The sequence below is a fragment of the Amblyomma mixtum genome, chromosome 5 (genome assembly GCF_055824585.1).
Source record: "Amblyomma mixtum isolate Tamu chromosome 5, ASM5582458v1, whole genome shotgun sequence".
NCBI classification, from domain to species: domain Eukaryota; kingdom Metazoa; phylum Arthropoda; class Arachnida; order Ixodida; family Ixodidae; genus Amblyomma; species Amblyomma mixtum.
The window spans coordinates 168,819,572-168,834,289 of record NC_143016.1 but is presented as its reverse complement, the minus strand read 5'-3'; the positions used below and the strand labels follow the sequence as shown (position 1 = coordinate 168,834,289).

At 49.6% G+C, this 14,718-nt stretch overlaps 1 protein-coding gene across 2 annotated transcripts in view; it reads left to right on the top strand.

Moving 5' to 3' along the window:
- Positions 1–14,718, top strand: part of faf (ubiquitin carboxyl-terminal hydrolase-like faf) — a 160,865-nt gene that overhangs the window by 135,368 nt on the left and 10,779 nt on the right. For both annotated transcript variants that reach the window (XM_089546319.1, XM_089546317.1), the window contains 4 exons: positions 793–941; positions 1,939–2,112; positions 2,865–2,968; positions 8,151–8,583. In XM_089546319.1, coding sequence (XP_089402445.1) covers positions 793–941; positions 1,939–2,112; positions 2,865–2,968; positions 8,151–8,583 — 860 coding nt within the window. The remainder of the gene's footprint in view (positions 1–792; positions 942–1,938; positions 2,113–2,864; positions 2,969–8,150; positions 8,584–14,718) is intronic.

Here is a 14,718-nt window from a genome sequence, read left to right as displayed (position 1 = left end):
TTCGTTCACTTCAGTTCCGCAGTTGCAGAAACCTGCTGTACCGTAATCTGAATGAGATTATTCTGTTTATTGTGTACTGCTAACAGGATTAGACCTCTTACAGTAGGCAGTGGCTAACTCCAAAGCACCATCTACTGCGGCTTCGATGCAGTGCAGACTAGGCCTGGAGACACGAATCGTGCAGTACACCCAGTGCACCTGGGATTGACTGTAATATGAAAGTGCAGTTGATTTCTGTAGCGCCTTCAAAAGTGATGTGAGCAGAAAAGCAGGCAAAGGGGGGAGCCACGAGTCTCATGTGCGAAGCACCGCTTCTAACTGCCAGTGAAAATGTCATTGTAGTCAAGTGCTAAATTCTGTCGCTATACGCATTTCTGTCCATGTTAATTCTTATTCAGAACAACTTTGGGTGGCATTACATTTGCCAGTTAAGTGATCTACTGGCTTGATTTATTGGGAGCGGTTCTAGCTGGTAATCATGTCACCCAAGATTTCCATGCATTATCCCCATAAAGTGTCCCGTAGGCCCACACTAAACAGTCATATAGAATATCGGTCGTCACAAAGACGGGGGTGCACACAACCTGGGTTCCACTATAGTTGAGAAATATGTAGTGGAAAAATGCCGTTTTCCTGTAAGGGCCACACCCCATATAAACGTGGCAAAAAAAAAGTCCAATCTTTACACGAGTGTGTGTGGTACTAAGCAGTGACTGTCCACTTTGCTGTTCTACCTTATTCTCGAAAGCTTGGGAAACTCCTGCATGAGTGTCGTCTGTCTCTCTGCTGCAGGCCTGCTGTCGAGCCCCAGTGCCACCCTGTCGGACCACCTGCTGGTGGCGGTGCTCTCCCTGGTCAACAAGGAGGTGTCCGAGCACGGCCGACACCTGGCCCAGTACTTTGGCTTCTTCTACATGTACGCCTGCTACGGGGTGGCCGAGGTATGCGACCTTCTCTCGTGCACCATACTCTCACAGGCTCCTTTTCAGCATTGTCACCTGTTAGAAACAACCTGTGAGTGGGCTTTGGCCATCCCCGCAGCGGTAAATCATTTGACACAGGACGTGTCTTCTGGGCTGGACTTTCTCAGTCCCCAACAGCACTTGGGGTGCAGTGTGTTGTGAATTGCATGTTGCATGCACGGGCACTCGCAATACACTGTTTCTTCACCAGGCTGGCAGGATATCTGCTTGGAAAGACTTTGAGTTACGCACTTTGGCACTGTAGAGGTTATACTAATCAATGTATGCAAATTGAATTACTTGTGCTCAGCGCACTTTTCTCTTTCATTACGTTCATGGTGGTTTAGATCGGCAGTTGAAGAGAGTGTGGAGAGCCTATGATTACACTTCTTGGTAATGTGATTTTTGAGCGCAGCTGCTGTGGTATTTGAACCGTAGGCGACTGCACACGGAACACTGAGTGCCGATCAAAGGCGGCTCTGTGTTTCGGCTTGGTCAGCGTACACAGCAGTCCGCTGCCGCTGAGCCTCTCCTCGGGTGAACGGATGACGGTGCAAGCTACTCTGGCCCCATCTGTTTGTGGGTTGCAGCAGTGGAGCTTGTTGAAAAAAAAAAAAAATATGTTATATACATACCTTGGATTCAAATATAATGCAAGGTGCATTCTTAAAACGACAAACTAAGGAAGTAAATTCGCGTTATGTTTGTGTAAATGTGGTATTTCTGTTCTTTTTATTTACCCGCAGTTTCAACAGTGTATGAAGGTTGCTCTAGTGCTTTGACTGCCGCAGTAGCAGTTAGGGTTACTGCCTATCAGTAAGCACCACATGCCTTAGGCGCCTATCAGTAAGCACAACTTGCCTTCAGCAAGAAGGGAGCCAGTGTTGTCATTAGATGGGGCGGGAAACGAGTAGGCTTCAAGTTTTCCTGTGCTGAAAGAAATGGGTCATGTGTAGTGGTGTCTTTGTTTGTGCAGCGCCTGCAGCTGCTGCGCCTGAATGTGCTGGGCACCCTGATGCTGGTGGCGCTGGACGAGGGACCGGGGCCGCCCATCAAGTACCAGTACGCCGACCTGAGCAAGCTGTACCAGCTGGTCTCCCTCCTGGTCCGCTGCTGCGACGTCTCCTCCAAGACACACTCCTGTCAGCCTGTGAGCATCCCTCCCTCCTCCACCCCTCCACCCCTCGTGGACATGTCTAACGCCTCAAAGCACTTGTAGAGCTGAACTTTGACTTGCCCCCGGTGGCAGGATTGTGAAGGCTGGCAAGTAGATGTGTGCAAGTACTCGAATGGACTCCAGTCAGACTTGTGATGTCCATAACAAGGGAAAAAAAAACTGCTTGATCAAACGGTGATCGCGCAGTTTTTTTTGTCTTGATGCCACAAGTTTGAATTGACGGGCACAAAGGAGACATTCCATTTAAAATTCCAACTCTCTCAGGAATAAATGCATGCACCCTTTGCAGCCAAAGAACCATTAGCATAGCCTGAAAGAGACATAGGGTTGTTTTTATTTTTTTTTTTTTTTACGAAGAACAAAAACTGGACGGAGTCGTTCTTTACTTGACCCCTGAGGTCCGAGGCCTCATGGCACAAAGGGAGAGAAAATATCCCGCAGGGGTACTGCTGCATGTACTGTCTGCACGTCCAGATATTGAATACAAAAGCGTTATTTGCTGGTGAAGAAATACAGGCGGGGTGCATCAACACTTCCGCAAAGCGGTCTCACACCACCAAGGTGAGAACCAAATGCTCTGGTATTCTGTCTCCTTCATTCTAAAATCTTCTTGCTTGGCTACTCCTGTTTCAGTCGTCTTGTGCGCATTTCATTTCCTGCCTATAGTAGTACATTGGGTGGAGCTCATGTGATGATGATGATGATGACCGTCTCTGTGTGTGCAGAATGCGGTGCCCCTGCCCAACCCACACATGGGGGACCACCTCTGCCAAGAGTACCTGATGCCCATCCAGCCTCAGGTGGCTGCCTGCCTGTACAACAAGACCAGGTACCTTGTTCCCTCTCTCGTTTCTTTTTCTTTTTCAACACTGCTGGCCATTGCTCTTTTGCCGTGCACACTACACTCTTGTGAGCTGCGGCACATTAGGCCAGCATCGGCGGAGTACGGTCGAACCCCGCTACAGCGAAATTCACGGGACCCGCGAAAAATTTCCTTGAAGTGGAAACTTCATTGTCATGAAATTGGACCAGAACATTGATTGACGCAATTTTCATGGCAGTGCAGAAATCTCGAACAATGGTCGTGTTCACGTAACAAAGGCACCCGGTGATATTTTTGCTTTCGCATGTTATAAAAGTACTCCTGCTTTCGTCCTGCGAGAATCCCTGCTGAAATCGTGCTGCCTGGAGGCGCTTCAGCGCGAACTTGGGGCACATGCACACGTTTCACTGTGTGTTATGCTGTGAAAGCTCGCTTATTTAAGCCTAAGTAATTCGAATTTCTGGTTAATTTGAACTGTATGTTTTGGTCCGTCCATGCTCCTTAGGAGTCTATGTAGAACATAGCCCGTTAATTCGAACCTGAATGAGTTGCGCCACTGATGATTCGAACTGCGCACGCGCCACGCCTTGGCGGCCCACGTGGCGAACCCCCCCCCCAAAAAAAGAGAAAAAGTGTTTGGAATACCACCGCTTTATCATGAAACTTGTACAGTAAAAGCTCGTTAATTCGAACTTCACGGGACCGGGAAAAAAGTTCGAATTATCCGATGTTCGAATTATCGAATGGCCGCGAGAAAACCGACAAGAACCATTTGCATTACGGTATATGTAGGGTATTTACTCGCGTAACGAACCCACTCACATAATGAACCCCCCCCCCCCCCCCCCCCCGATTTTTACCTAAGAATCTGAAAAAAAAAAAGCGTCGGTCGTTAACGCTTCCCTCCGTTTGGCACCACCGTCACTCACGGCCCACAACCCATTTCTTGGCGGCACCCCAAGATGCTGCGCAGCGATAAAATCACTTATCGCTGCGCAGCATCTTGGCGCACCCCCAAGAAATGCGTTGTGGGCCGTGACGGTGCCAAACGGAGGGAAGCGTTAACGACTGACGCTTTTTTTTTTTTCAGATTCTTAGGCCGGGAGGGTGGGGGGGGGGTTAGCTCCCAGCAAGGGGGAAGCGAACTTTGGCAGAGTGCCAGCGCTTGTTCGGTTGTGCAAGCCTCGTTTTCAGTATGTTCGCCTTATGTACCATGGGCGATTGGGGCGGACGCCGTCTACTGCCACTCAAAAGCCGGCGTCTTGTTCGCGCTGAGCGCGTGCTTCCATTGGCGTCCGACCAATAGGTGGAAGCATGGACGACACCCGCAAAGAAAAAAAAAGTTTTTCGCTCGTAATTTGTAGCGCCGGTCCGAAGTCATAGCCTTCATGGGCATTGGCTGGGACCGCGCTGACAGTGCTTATCCGTATTTTCGAATTAACAGGGCTCGAATTAACGAGCATTTAGATGCGAGCTCCGGAGGTTGCGTGGAAAAGAGGGTAGGCAGCCGCCAGCGCGGTCGCCAACCCCTACCCTCCGCGTTGGTGATGGTGTCATTTAAGCTTTACCCACTTTTCCAAGGTTTTATGTAGTTCCATCTTCTGTCCCCGTTTAGGACGTACGCAGCTAACTATGCAGCTAACTATGCGGAGGAGGTGCTTTTTTTTTTTTTGGCCACATGCTGTGTGCCAAGCCGCCCAGACGCGGTGGCGCGTAGTTCGAATTATCCATAACGGAACCGACTCGCTTTCGAATTAACGGGCTTTTTATACACAGATCTCTATGGAGCTTGGCCGGACCAAGTAGTGTAGTTCAAATTATCCGAGAATTCGAATTATCGAGTTTTGAATTAACGAGCTTTCACTGTACCGTTTTCCCTGGTTACCATTGATGTGATAGCTTCACACTAAAATAAATGCAGAACTCATTTTCGTTATACCTTCGCCAGTGAAGCTAATGAAAAGGCCGAAGGCTGCCTCACACCAACTGCCGCAGTTCGCAGGGGCAGATTACTGTCCAAGCCATCAGCAAAACCATCGCAAGCAGGCGCTTGCCGCATTTCATCTGTATGTGCACTCCTCTGCACAGTAAGTGTCAGCTGTTGAGCTGTGCTATTATTAAAAGTGCAGACTAGCTTCGCAGCTGTTTTTGGTGGAATCTGATGAGATACGGTCATATGTAGATATAAGACACGCACGCACAAAAAAATACATCGGCTGCTTTCTCGGAAAAAGTTAACTGAAGCAGAATCTCACTTCCAAAATTATTTGTTTTCGGGGTAAATGTGCCGTGTCTCGTATGGTTTGCTGGCAAGGAATGTAAAATACTACGTTGTGGCAGAAATTTCACTGCACTGGCGTTCGTTATACAGCAGAATCTTGGTGATATGTACCTGGCTGATATGAATTCGTATAATTGCCCTTCTGAACTGCACTGTGCACAATGGGCCAGAATGCGGATGTTCTGAACACTTCTGCGTTGTGATGGGTGATACGAACTTGGGTACCGCTACTGTCAGGCAACCGGCGATGCAGCGTGCGCTGATACCAGTTTGGGATTTCGCGGCAGTCGCGAGGTTAATGGGGCAAGAGCAAGCTTTATCTCTCTCTCTTTCGTTTCTGGTGGCTTGGTGGTCTTATGGCTTTTTTTTTTTAACTTCATTGTTGTCCAAGGCTAGGTGATGCCCGATGTCAACAGCTGCACCACTGCTTATTGGTTAGATGTGTGAATGTGGTTTTTTTTTGGTTCGGAGCGAATGTGAATAGTAATTTTCTTATAATAATTTTGAAGTGAATATTTCATATACTTATGGCAAACAAAAGTTGAATGGCATAATATGCATTTTCAAAATCGTAACAAGGCCATTACACGAAAAAAACAAGAAAAAGACAGAATGCATTGAAGCTTCGTCACAGTCTTGAAGTTGTGTCGGCTTTCTACAAAAGAGGCCATTGGAAATTTGGGGAGCCAGCGCTTGCACACCACTGTCTATTTCAATATACAGTCGACGACCGAAAATTCGGGCGCCTGATTTTTCGGACATGCTTGATTATTTGGACCTTTTCGCGGCACCGCGACATGGCCCATAGAGCCAATGTGCAAGAGTGCTTGAAATTTCGGACTCGATTTTTCGGACTTCTCCGCCAGTACCCAAGCCGCCACATAATGTGTGCAGTGGAACCTCATTAACTCAAACTGCAGGAGAGATCGAAAACTTGATCAAACAAAATGAAATTCAAGCTTAAAGGGAGCCTCCTAACTTGCGACGCTAAAATTCTGCGCGAGTCGGCACATTGCGCTCGCGTGTTTTTGAATTCATACTGTTCTTGAATGTCTTCCACCGCACGAACTTGAGTTCACGGAACTCATATGTGCCGAGTCTTTCGTCCCAAATACGGAACGCGAATACGATCGTGGAGCGCTTGATCGCGGAGGCTACGTGCACGCCGTGGCCTCCGCGATCAAAGCGTGCTTTGGGCGCGCTGCCGGAGCAGATCGCAGCGGCCACGGCGCGACATGGCCTCCACGATCTACTCCGGCAGCGCGCCGTTTGCGGAGGCCACGCGTGTGCACAGGAACTTCTAAGTGCCGTCTATGGATGGCGCCCGAGGCCGTGATCATCATCATCAACTTTTTTTTTCTCCGCCACGATTTTCCGCTATTCACATCGGCATCAGTGTCACCAGCTCCAACCTTTTGTGGCGTGTTAGCGCGTTCGCCGTAATAGTTGTGATTCTGGCTTTCGCGTGCTGCCACCGAGCTTCGCAGTTTTAGCGCGATGGGCAAGTGCCTTAATCTACATGGCTGGGAGTTAACCCTCGAACACGGTAAGCGTGCGGCGGGCAGGAAATTCGATGTGGCCGAGAAGTGCGTCCGATGATGGTGCAACCAAAAGAGAAACGCAAGCTGCAAAAAGGGTGCTTTCTGAGGCAAGCCGTGCGAGTTTCCCGAACTGGAAGAAGAGCTGCTCCTCTATGGGATGAAATTTCGGAACAACGGCTACGTGTTGACAGCGGACATGCTGCGCGGCTTTTTTTGGGATGAGCGTGCACCAGAGCACAGCACCAGCTCAAGAGTCGAAATACTCCGTGTGTGACAATTGAACGTAGAATTAATGTCGCTCATTCCGCGGTTGGTGTGTTTTTACTTTAAAAAAATAATTTTTTTCGCTCATCGCGTGTATGGGCCGCACCCCAAAAATTGGCCCTCGAATCTGGAAAAAAAAAGTGTGGCCCTTATACGCGTTTATATGGTATGTTGCGCGGCGAAATATAGTCATGAGGAGCTTTAGAATGTGTGCAATACAATTGGCCGCTTTCTCCGGCATACTGTTAATATGGTCGTGATTTTTTTGGTGAAACTTGATTTTCCGGACTGCCCGATTTTTTGGTCGTTTTCGCGGTCCCTAGGGAGTCCAAAAAATCGGTCGTCGACTGTATGTGTACATCCCTAGAAATGTCATTTCTCGGACCTTCCACTGCACTTAACCAGGCAAGGGAAATCTCAGGCATTAGAAGCCTGTTTGTATTGTATCGTGATGGGTTTTGTGGGACAGCTTTTGACCTCACAGCAAGAAAACGTTGCTGCTAGTTTTACTGACATCCTCTAGTGTATGGGGTTTCTTGATCAGGCATCATGCGCACTGTTAAGGCGTCTCAGTGCAGCTGCTGGAGCAAAGTGCCCAAGTGTCCTGCCTCTGGCATTGTTTGTGAATATGGCTTCCCTTTGTACCGCATTGCTAGTTCCACAAAGCAAAATGAACCAAGGCTAAGGGAGGTCCTTTAGTTCTTTGACAAATGCTTCGGCAAGAGGGCTTGTCTCCATCTGGGCTCCCCGTCGGTCCTTGTTCTAGTTCTCTGACGAACGTTTCGGCAATAGAGCTTGTCTGCATCTGGATTTCCCCTCAGTCCTTGTTCACTTGTGTGTTGCGTTGTCAAGAAACCCGTCTCCTTGCCTTCTCTCTCTCTACCACGTATTGCTAGTTCCAGTCAAAATAAATAAATTTAAAATAAATAAATTTAAATTTAAATAAATAAATTAAAAAAAATCCCCTGTGCCCCTTGGTATCTGTGGCTGTTGGCTTCTCTCATATTTATAACGAGCCCCTCATTCCCCTTCCCTTGTTTGCTTAATTGTGTTTTACAAGGTGTGTGATGGCGATGTCGGGCTCTCTGTGGTGGTGGTGCAGCTACGTGAAGAAGGTCATTGAGGATGCGAGCGCCTCGGAGGAGACCCTGAAGCTGCTGCAGTTCTGCTCGTGGGAGAACCCGCAGTTCTCCTCGGCCGTGCTGGGCGAGCTGCTGTGGCAGGTGGCCTACACGTACACCTATGAGCTGCGGCCCTTTGTGGACCTGCTGCTCGGGGTGCTGCTGCTGGAGGACTCGTGGCAGGTGCACCGCATCCACAACGCCCTGCGGGGCATCCCCGACGACCGCGAGGGCCTCTTCGACACGATCCAGCGCTCCAAGAACCACTACCAGAAGCGGGCCTACCAGTGCGTCAAGTGCCTGGTGGCCCTGTTCGATTCGTGCCCCGCGGCCGCCCACATGCTGCACACCAGCGGCGAGCTGAAGCGCAAGTGGGCCGCAGCCGTCGACTGGCTCAACGACGAGCTCGAGCGGGTGAGCTTTGCTTTGTTTATTTATTGGAAATACCCGCAGCGCCCATAGGCATTATTGCAGGGGGGGGGGGGTGAGGATACATAACAGAAGAATAGGCCAGAAGAAAAAGCAATACAACAAGGCATGACAGAGCAAGTACAAAATGAATGAATATGACGAAGAAACAAGGCATGACAAGGAAGTACAGAAAAAATTGGCTGGGGCTTAGCTAAATTTAAGCCTGGATATATCTAAGCGAAAAGTTGTGGTGATCCGCGATAAACACGCACTTGCGGTGAACGTCAAACGATGACGCGCGCCCCTGTTCTATAGGCAAGCGCGCCTTATATACCCCTCCTTTCAAATGCGCACTGCGCACAGCTGCGGCGAAAGGTCAAACGGTGGTGAGGAGGAGAAGCGGTGGTGCACATGCGCAGTGGCGCACGGCATGCGTGACGTCACTCATGCTCCGACATACCGTATTTACTCGCATATAACCCGCATCAAAAATTGAAAAAATGTGTTTAAAAAGTGGGGGTGCGGGTAATACGCGAATATTCCGGAGAAGGGGGGCTCGGCGGGTCGGCTTCACGGCAACGCGCGGCCTGCCGTGCAGAGTCCGCATCCCCATCGACATCAACGTGTGTTGCAGTGCATATTAATATTGCACCAACCTTTTGACCACCGAAGGCCAGTATGGACTGAAAGAAGACCACGTGGAAGCGGAGACCATGGAGCATATCGTTTTGCGGTGCAGAACACTTCGTCCGGACATTGCCGAAGACGCGGCGATAGATATAGAGGGTGCCCTGGGATTTGCAGGGGAGGACGGACGTGTGGATGAGAGAAGGGTAGTGGTGACAAAGAGTAGGTTGGAAGATTGGTGCAAAAGGGGCTAGGGACGAGTGAGTCTATAAAAGAGGGACAAATTACAGTTCACAATACGAACAAAATTACGGGGAAAAAAAGGGGGGGAATCCTAGGCTAGGGGGCGCAAGCCACCACCGTTACAAAGGGCTAAGCCACTATGATCCATCCATCCAGCCAACAAGAGGCCAACAAGAGGCCAACGCAGGTCACAGCCAGATCCACATCCATAGTCTGTTTAGTCCCACGCCAGCCACGCGTTTCGCATGCTTTGCATACGCTTTGTTCAGACGTTGATGGGCCTTGAGTAAGGTGCCGTTTCTTGTACGCCCAGTTTGCACAGTTCGCCAGCCTTGTCTAGGCATCATGAGTGTGTCTCGGCGGCAATCATTCACGGCGAAGGAGAAACTCAGGATCGTCGCCGCTGCTGAACAAATCGGCAATAGAGCTGCTGCGAGAAAGAACGATGTCGACGAATCTTGCATTCGCGACTGGCGGAAGAAAAAAGACTCTCTCGAAGCTGCGAACAAGGACAGGCGAGCGTTTCGCGGCCCGAAGACTGGCGCGTACCCTCACCTCGAGACGCAGCTTGCAAAATTCATCGAGGAGCAGAGGAGTCGTGGCCACGCTGTGTCTACAGAGATGGCGCAGATGCAAGCCCTGAAGCTGGCCCGGGAAATGCACATTCCACGCGAGTTTCATGCGAGCCGCGGATGGCTGCAGCGCTTTATGGCCAGGCATGGATTTTCGATGCGGCGGCGAACCACCATGTGCCAGCGGCTTCCCGACGCTTACGAGGAGAAGCTGCTCAACTTTCAACGTTACGTCATCGGACTGAGGAAAGAGCGCTACTACTTGCTATCTCAGCTGGGAAATGCTGACCAAACGCCAGTATATTTCGAGATGCCTATGGACACGACCCTGGAAAAAAAGGGCGCAAAATCTGTTAGTGTGCTGACTGGCGGCAACACCAAGCTGCGCTGCACAGTGATGTTGTGTGCTTTGGCCGACGGCACCAAACTGCGCCCGTATGTAATATTCAAGCGCAAGACTCTACCGAGTACACCACTTCCCCCAGGAATTGTTGTGCGAGTGGAAGATAACTCGTGGATGAACAGTGACCTCGTCATTGACTGGATTCAAGCAATCTGGGAAAAAAGACCAGGTGCCTTGTTGGCACGCCGTTCGATGCTGGTGCTGGATTCGTTCCGAGGCCACTGCACTGACGCGGTGAAAGCTCGCCTCGCTGACAACGGCACAGACCTTGTCGTAATACCTGGCGGCATGACTTCCATGCTCCAACCACTCGACGTGTGCATCAATAAGCCTTTCAAGGCTCACGTGAAGCGGCTATATGCCCAGTGGATGGCCGATGGCCTTTACGCCCTTACGCCGACGGGACGCGTGCGAAGGCCAGATATTGCACTGCTGTGCCAGTGGATCGTAGATGCATGGGGGATGATCCCGGCCGACATGGTACGCAAGAGTTTCAAGAAGTGTGCCATAAGCAACAGCCTAGATGGTACCGAAGATGATTACGTCTTTGAGAGCGGCGATGAAGCCTCAGACGGCAGCAGTGAGAGTGGCGACGATTGACAATTGAACGACAGCACTGACAACGTTGCGGCAGTCGTTTTCAAATATATTTGTTTTGAAAACTAAAATGGTGACTGTTTGCTCAGTTGTAACTTCCTAGTCCTCATTTTTTCAGATAAGTGTGCGGGTTATACGCGAGGATATTTTTTTTTATTTCATGGGGTTCAAAGTTAGGGGTGCGGGTTATATGCAAGGGCGGGTTATACGCGAGTAAATACGGTACGCCGGATTGCGCGAAGCGCGGTGTTGACTAGCGTAGTGAAGCTTTTCGCTTCAAGAAGAAGCCAACTGTGCACTCATACATCCGATAGCAACACGTGGAGCATAGATTCAGAATGGCACTCAACAATTTCATGGGGCAGGCGGTTGCAGTCATGAATGGTAGGTGGAAAAAATGCATTTTGATAAGTGCTAGTTTTGCATTTAATTTCTGTAATCTTCCATCCGCGGTCAAGTCTGTTTGACCTGAAATGCGGTGCAAGCAACTGATTATCTATAAAAAAAAAGCAAAAGAATGGAGCTCTGACCTTCTCAATTGTCGCTCACACCACAACAGTGCAGTCAGGGAAAGAATGAAGGAGGTAACGAAAGTAGAAAGAGAGCGCAGTGCCGCAGTGGAGTGCGAGTTTATTTTTCGGTGAAAGATTTTGTACAACATTTCTAACCGAGAGTTGGTACGGCGTTTCCATTAGAGCTCCCATCCCAGCGTTAGTTTTATGTTAGTAACACTGCTGTTAAAATCGTAATTGCTGGAGACAAACCGAGCGGCAGAGTTCTGAATACGTTCAAGCACTGCTGCGAAAGAACTCTGTTTCTTCTTCTTGCGAGTGTGCCACACAGCCTGAAACTGATACACACATCTCACGGTTCAGTGTTGGAACGTCGGAAGGTGTTGTGTGACTTTTCAGTTTGGGGCCCCCAGCTTGCAAGTTCATACTTTGCATAGGGGCCATGGTTCACAAGTGTTGGGGCTAGATTTAGATAGACTCCTGCTATGTCCCGTTGCATCCTTTGCAGCACTTCACTTTGGTGACACTTGCAGTACCTGGCCATAGAGCACTGCACGGGCCTCAGATTGAGGCCCAAGCCCGGCCCGGGCCCGAGACCTCAAGCCCGAGCCCGGCCCAGGCCCGCGGCTTCAAGCCCGGGCCCGGCCCAGGCCCGCTAAATTATCGCTCTAGCGAGCCCGGCCCGGCCCGTGAATCCTGTAGTGAAGCCCAGCCCGGGCCCGGCCCGGCCCGTTTCACAGTTACGCTTGAGATATACTGCTCACTCTGAGCAAGTAGACTGCTACTAGACCGATAAGAAACTGGACGACAAAGGTTCTGAAACCACAGTTTGGCTTGCAGAAAGTTTGTTCTTTTTAACCCAGAAGGAAGTGATTGAGAGTAGTGCTCGCCAGGCCCGTCTTTTGGACAGTGATCTCGTGTAAGTGCGCAAAGATAAACTCGCAAGTTCCGAGAACCAAATAAAAAGGGCTGCAAACGCGCGCAATAGACTACTTTGCATTCCCCCGTGATTTTAATCAGTTATATTTTGCCACCCGGAAGTATAAACATTAAAGCTGCCTAGCAAGCAGTGGAATGACATTTTTTTATTGAACGCGATCTGACAGGTTGAAATCGTAGCCGAACTGGTCGCTTTCAGCAGAAACGAAAAGCTAAAAGGCTTGAGTATTTCACGATGTGTGTTTTGAAGACTATAAGTGTCCTAAACTAATATGTTCTTCCTGAATGCATTTCTAATGGTGTATAGGTATGTTTTGAGATGACGAACGATCAATGGCTAATTAAGACCGGTTGAATTTTACTCTTACTGGTTGAGCAGAAGATAATGCGCGAACCACGTGATAACTTGCAGGGCAAAACACTTGTCATGACAACCAGGCTGAAGAAGCGAGGAGGGATAGATGTGGTTATGAGATGAGATCTACAAACTCTCGCGAGCTTTTGTGGCTATTTCATTTACGAGAAGTTCCGATCAGCTGATCAAAAAGGAAATCAAACGCGCTTTTGTTTGTGAATTTTCTCACGTGATAAAAAATATAGCTCTAAAATAAAAGCTATGTTTTTGATGCTTAAGGGCCCGAGGGGAGTCAGGCTGTGAGAGACACCGAAGCAGAGGGCTCCGGATCATTTCGACCACCTGGGTTTCTTCAACGAGCAATGATACTACATATTGCATGGCTGTCATGCTTGCCGCATAAATAGAAATGCGGCCGTCGAGGCTAGGAGTAAACCCTGGTTCCCCGGCTCAGTAATCAAGCGCTTTGACCACTAAGCCACCGCGGCGTGGAAATAAGGAAATAAATAAGTCAATGAATACAGTTTAGTCTTCTTCTCAGCGAGTACTATAACCCATAGCTCATCCGTGTCGCTGCTCCAATGCCGCAGTTGTGTACTTCACTCTGCAATAGTGAATGAATAGTCGGACACCAGCCGTTTCTGTACGGACCCAAGCTCGACTCGGGTCCGCAGCTTTAAGCCCGAGCCCGGCCCGGGCCTGCAACTTCAGGCCCGGGCCCGGCCCAGTCCCGGCAAAATAGATCATGTCCCGGCCCGGCCCAGCCCGCGGGCTGGGCCGGGCCCGGGCTTTCGGGCTGGCCCGAGCCCGTGCAGTGCACTACCTGGCCTGTCTTCAGCTAGCTTGTCACGTCTGAAACATTTGTTAAGGGAGCCAAACAACATGGACGGAGGCAGTTTCTTTTGGCAAAGACTGTTGTAGTGCCTGTATGTCTCAATATAAAAATGCCAAGTCTTTTCAGGTGCAAAGCCCTCAATGTGAGGACCGTAGTGTCCTTGTGGAAGGCCAGAAGTATCAGAAATTTTCGCTTAGAAATTCTTGAAAAAAAATCACTGTTCGCTTTGAACCAAAAAACCACTATTTGCACTTGCCTACCTGTGCCTCATTGTGGCCTCTTGAAGTAACATGACGCACAAAGAACAGCATGTGGTCACTTCGATAACGCAACAGCAGCAGTGTCCGCTATAGCGCAGATGTCACTGCTGATGCCCCTACTTGAGCAGTGGGGGATAGTGGTTCGATGAAGTGCTGTCGCAGCATTTCTCTTCTTCCTTTACGTCTCCCTTCTTGATCTGCTTGGCTGTCGTTGCTGGGAAAAGTGGATTCTGTCACCTCGTGTGGCTCATGTCAGTCAGAACTGCACTAAGTACAGTAAAACTTTGTAGATACGCTCCCAGTTCATACGCTCAAAATTTCAGGCTATAAAAATGTCTGTAGAGTTGCACCATTTTTCTTTCTGTTAATACGTTCACAGATAAAATGATTTCTCGGCTACTAGGTTGAAAATTTCGGCAAATTGGGGTTGTGTAATACGTTTACCGACCAACTTGCACGTGTGCAAACATACGATTGGGCCAAGCCTGTCTGGCAAGCACGCGACGTGAAGAGCTGGAATGTAGTGGCAGCCACATGCCATGGTGGCTTCTCTGCAATACTTCAGGGCAAAGGGGCGAAGCACAAAAAAAAAAAGAAACTGAGTTTACATATGAAGAAACCGTTCCCGCGAGGACGCACCATGAAGAGGAGAAATGCAGCCGCTTCTGTGAAGTGCCTTATGGCAAGGGAGCGAAGCATCTTTATGAGCGGGCCGGGGACGCTGCGACAGTCAGCTGCGTAGTGGCTTTCCAGCAAGGCACTCGTGCGAGGGGGCGAAGGAAGCATCCTTAAACT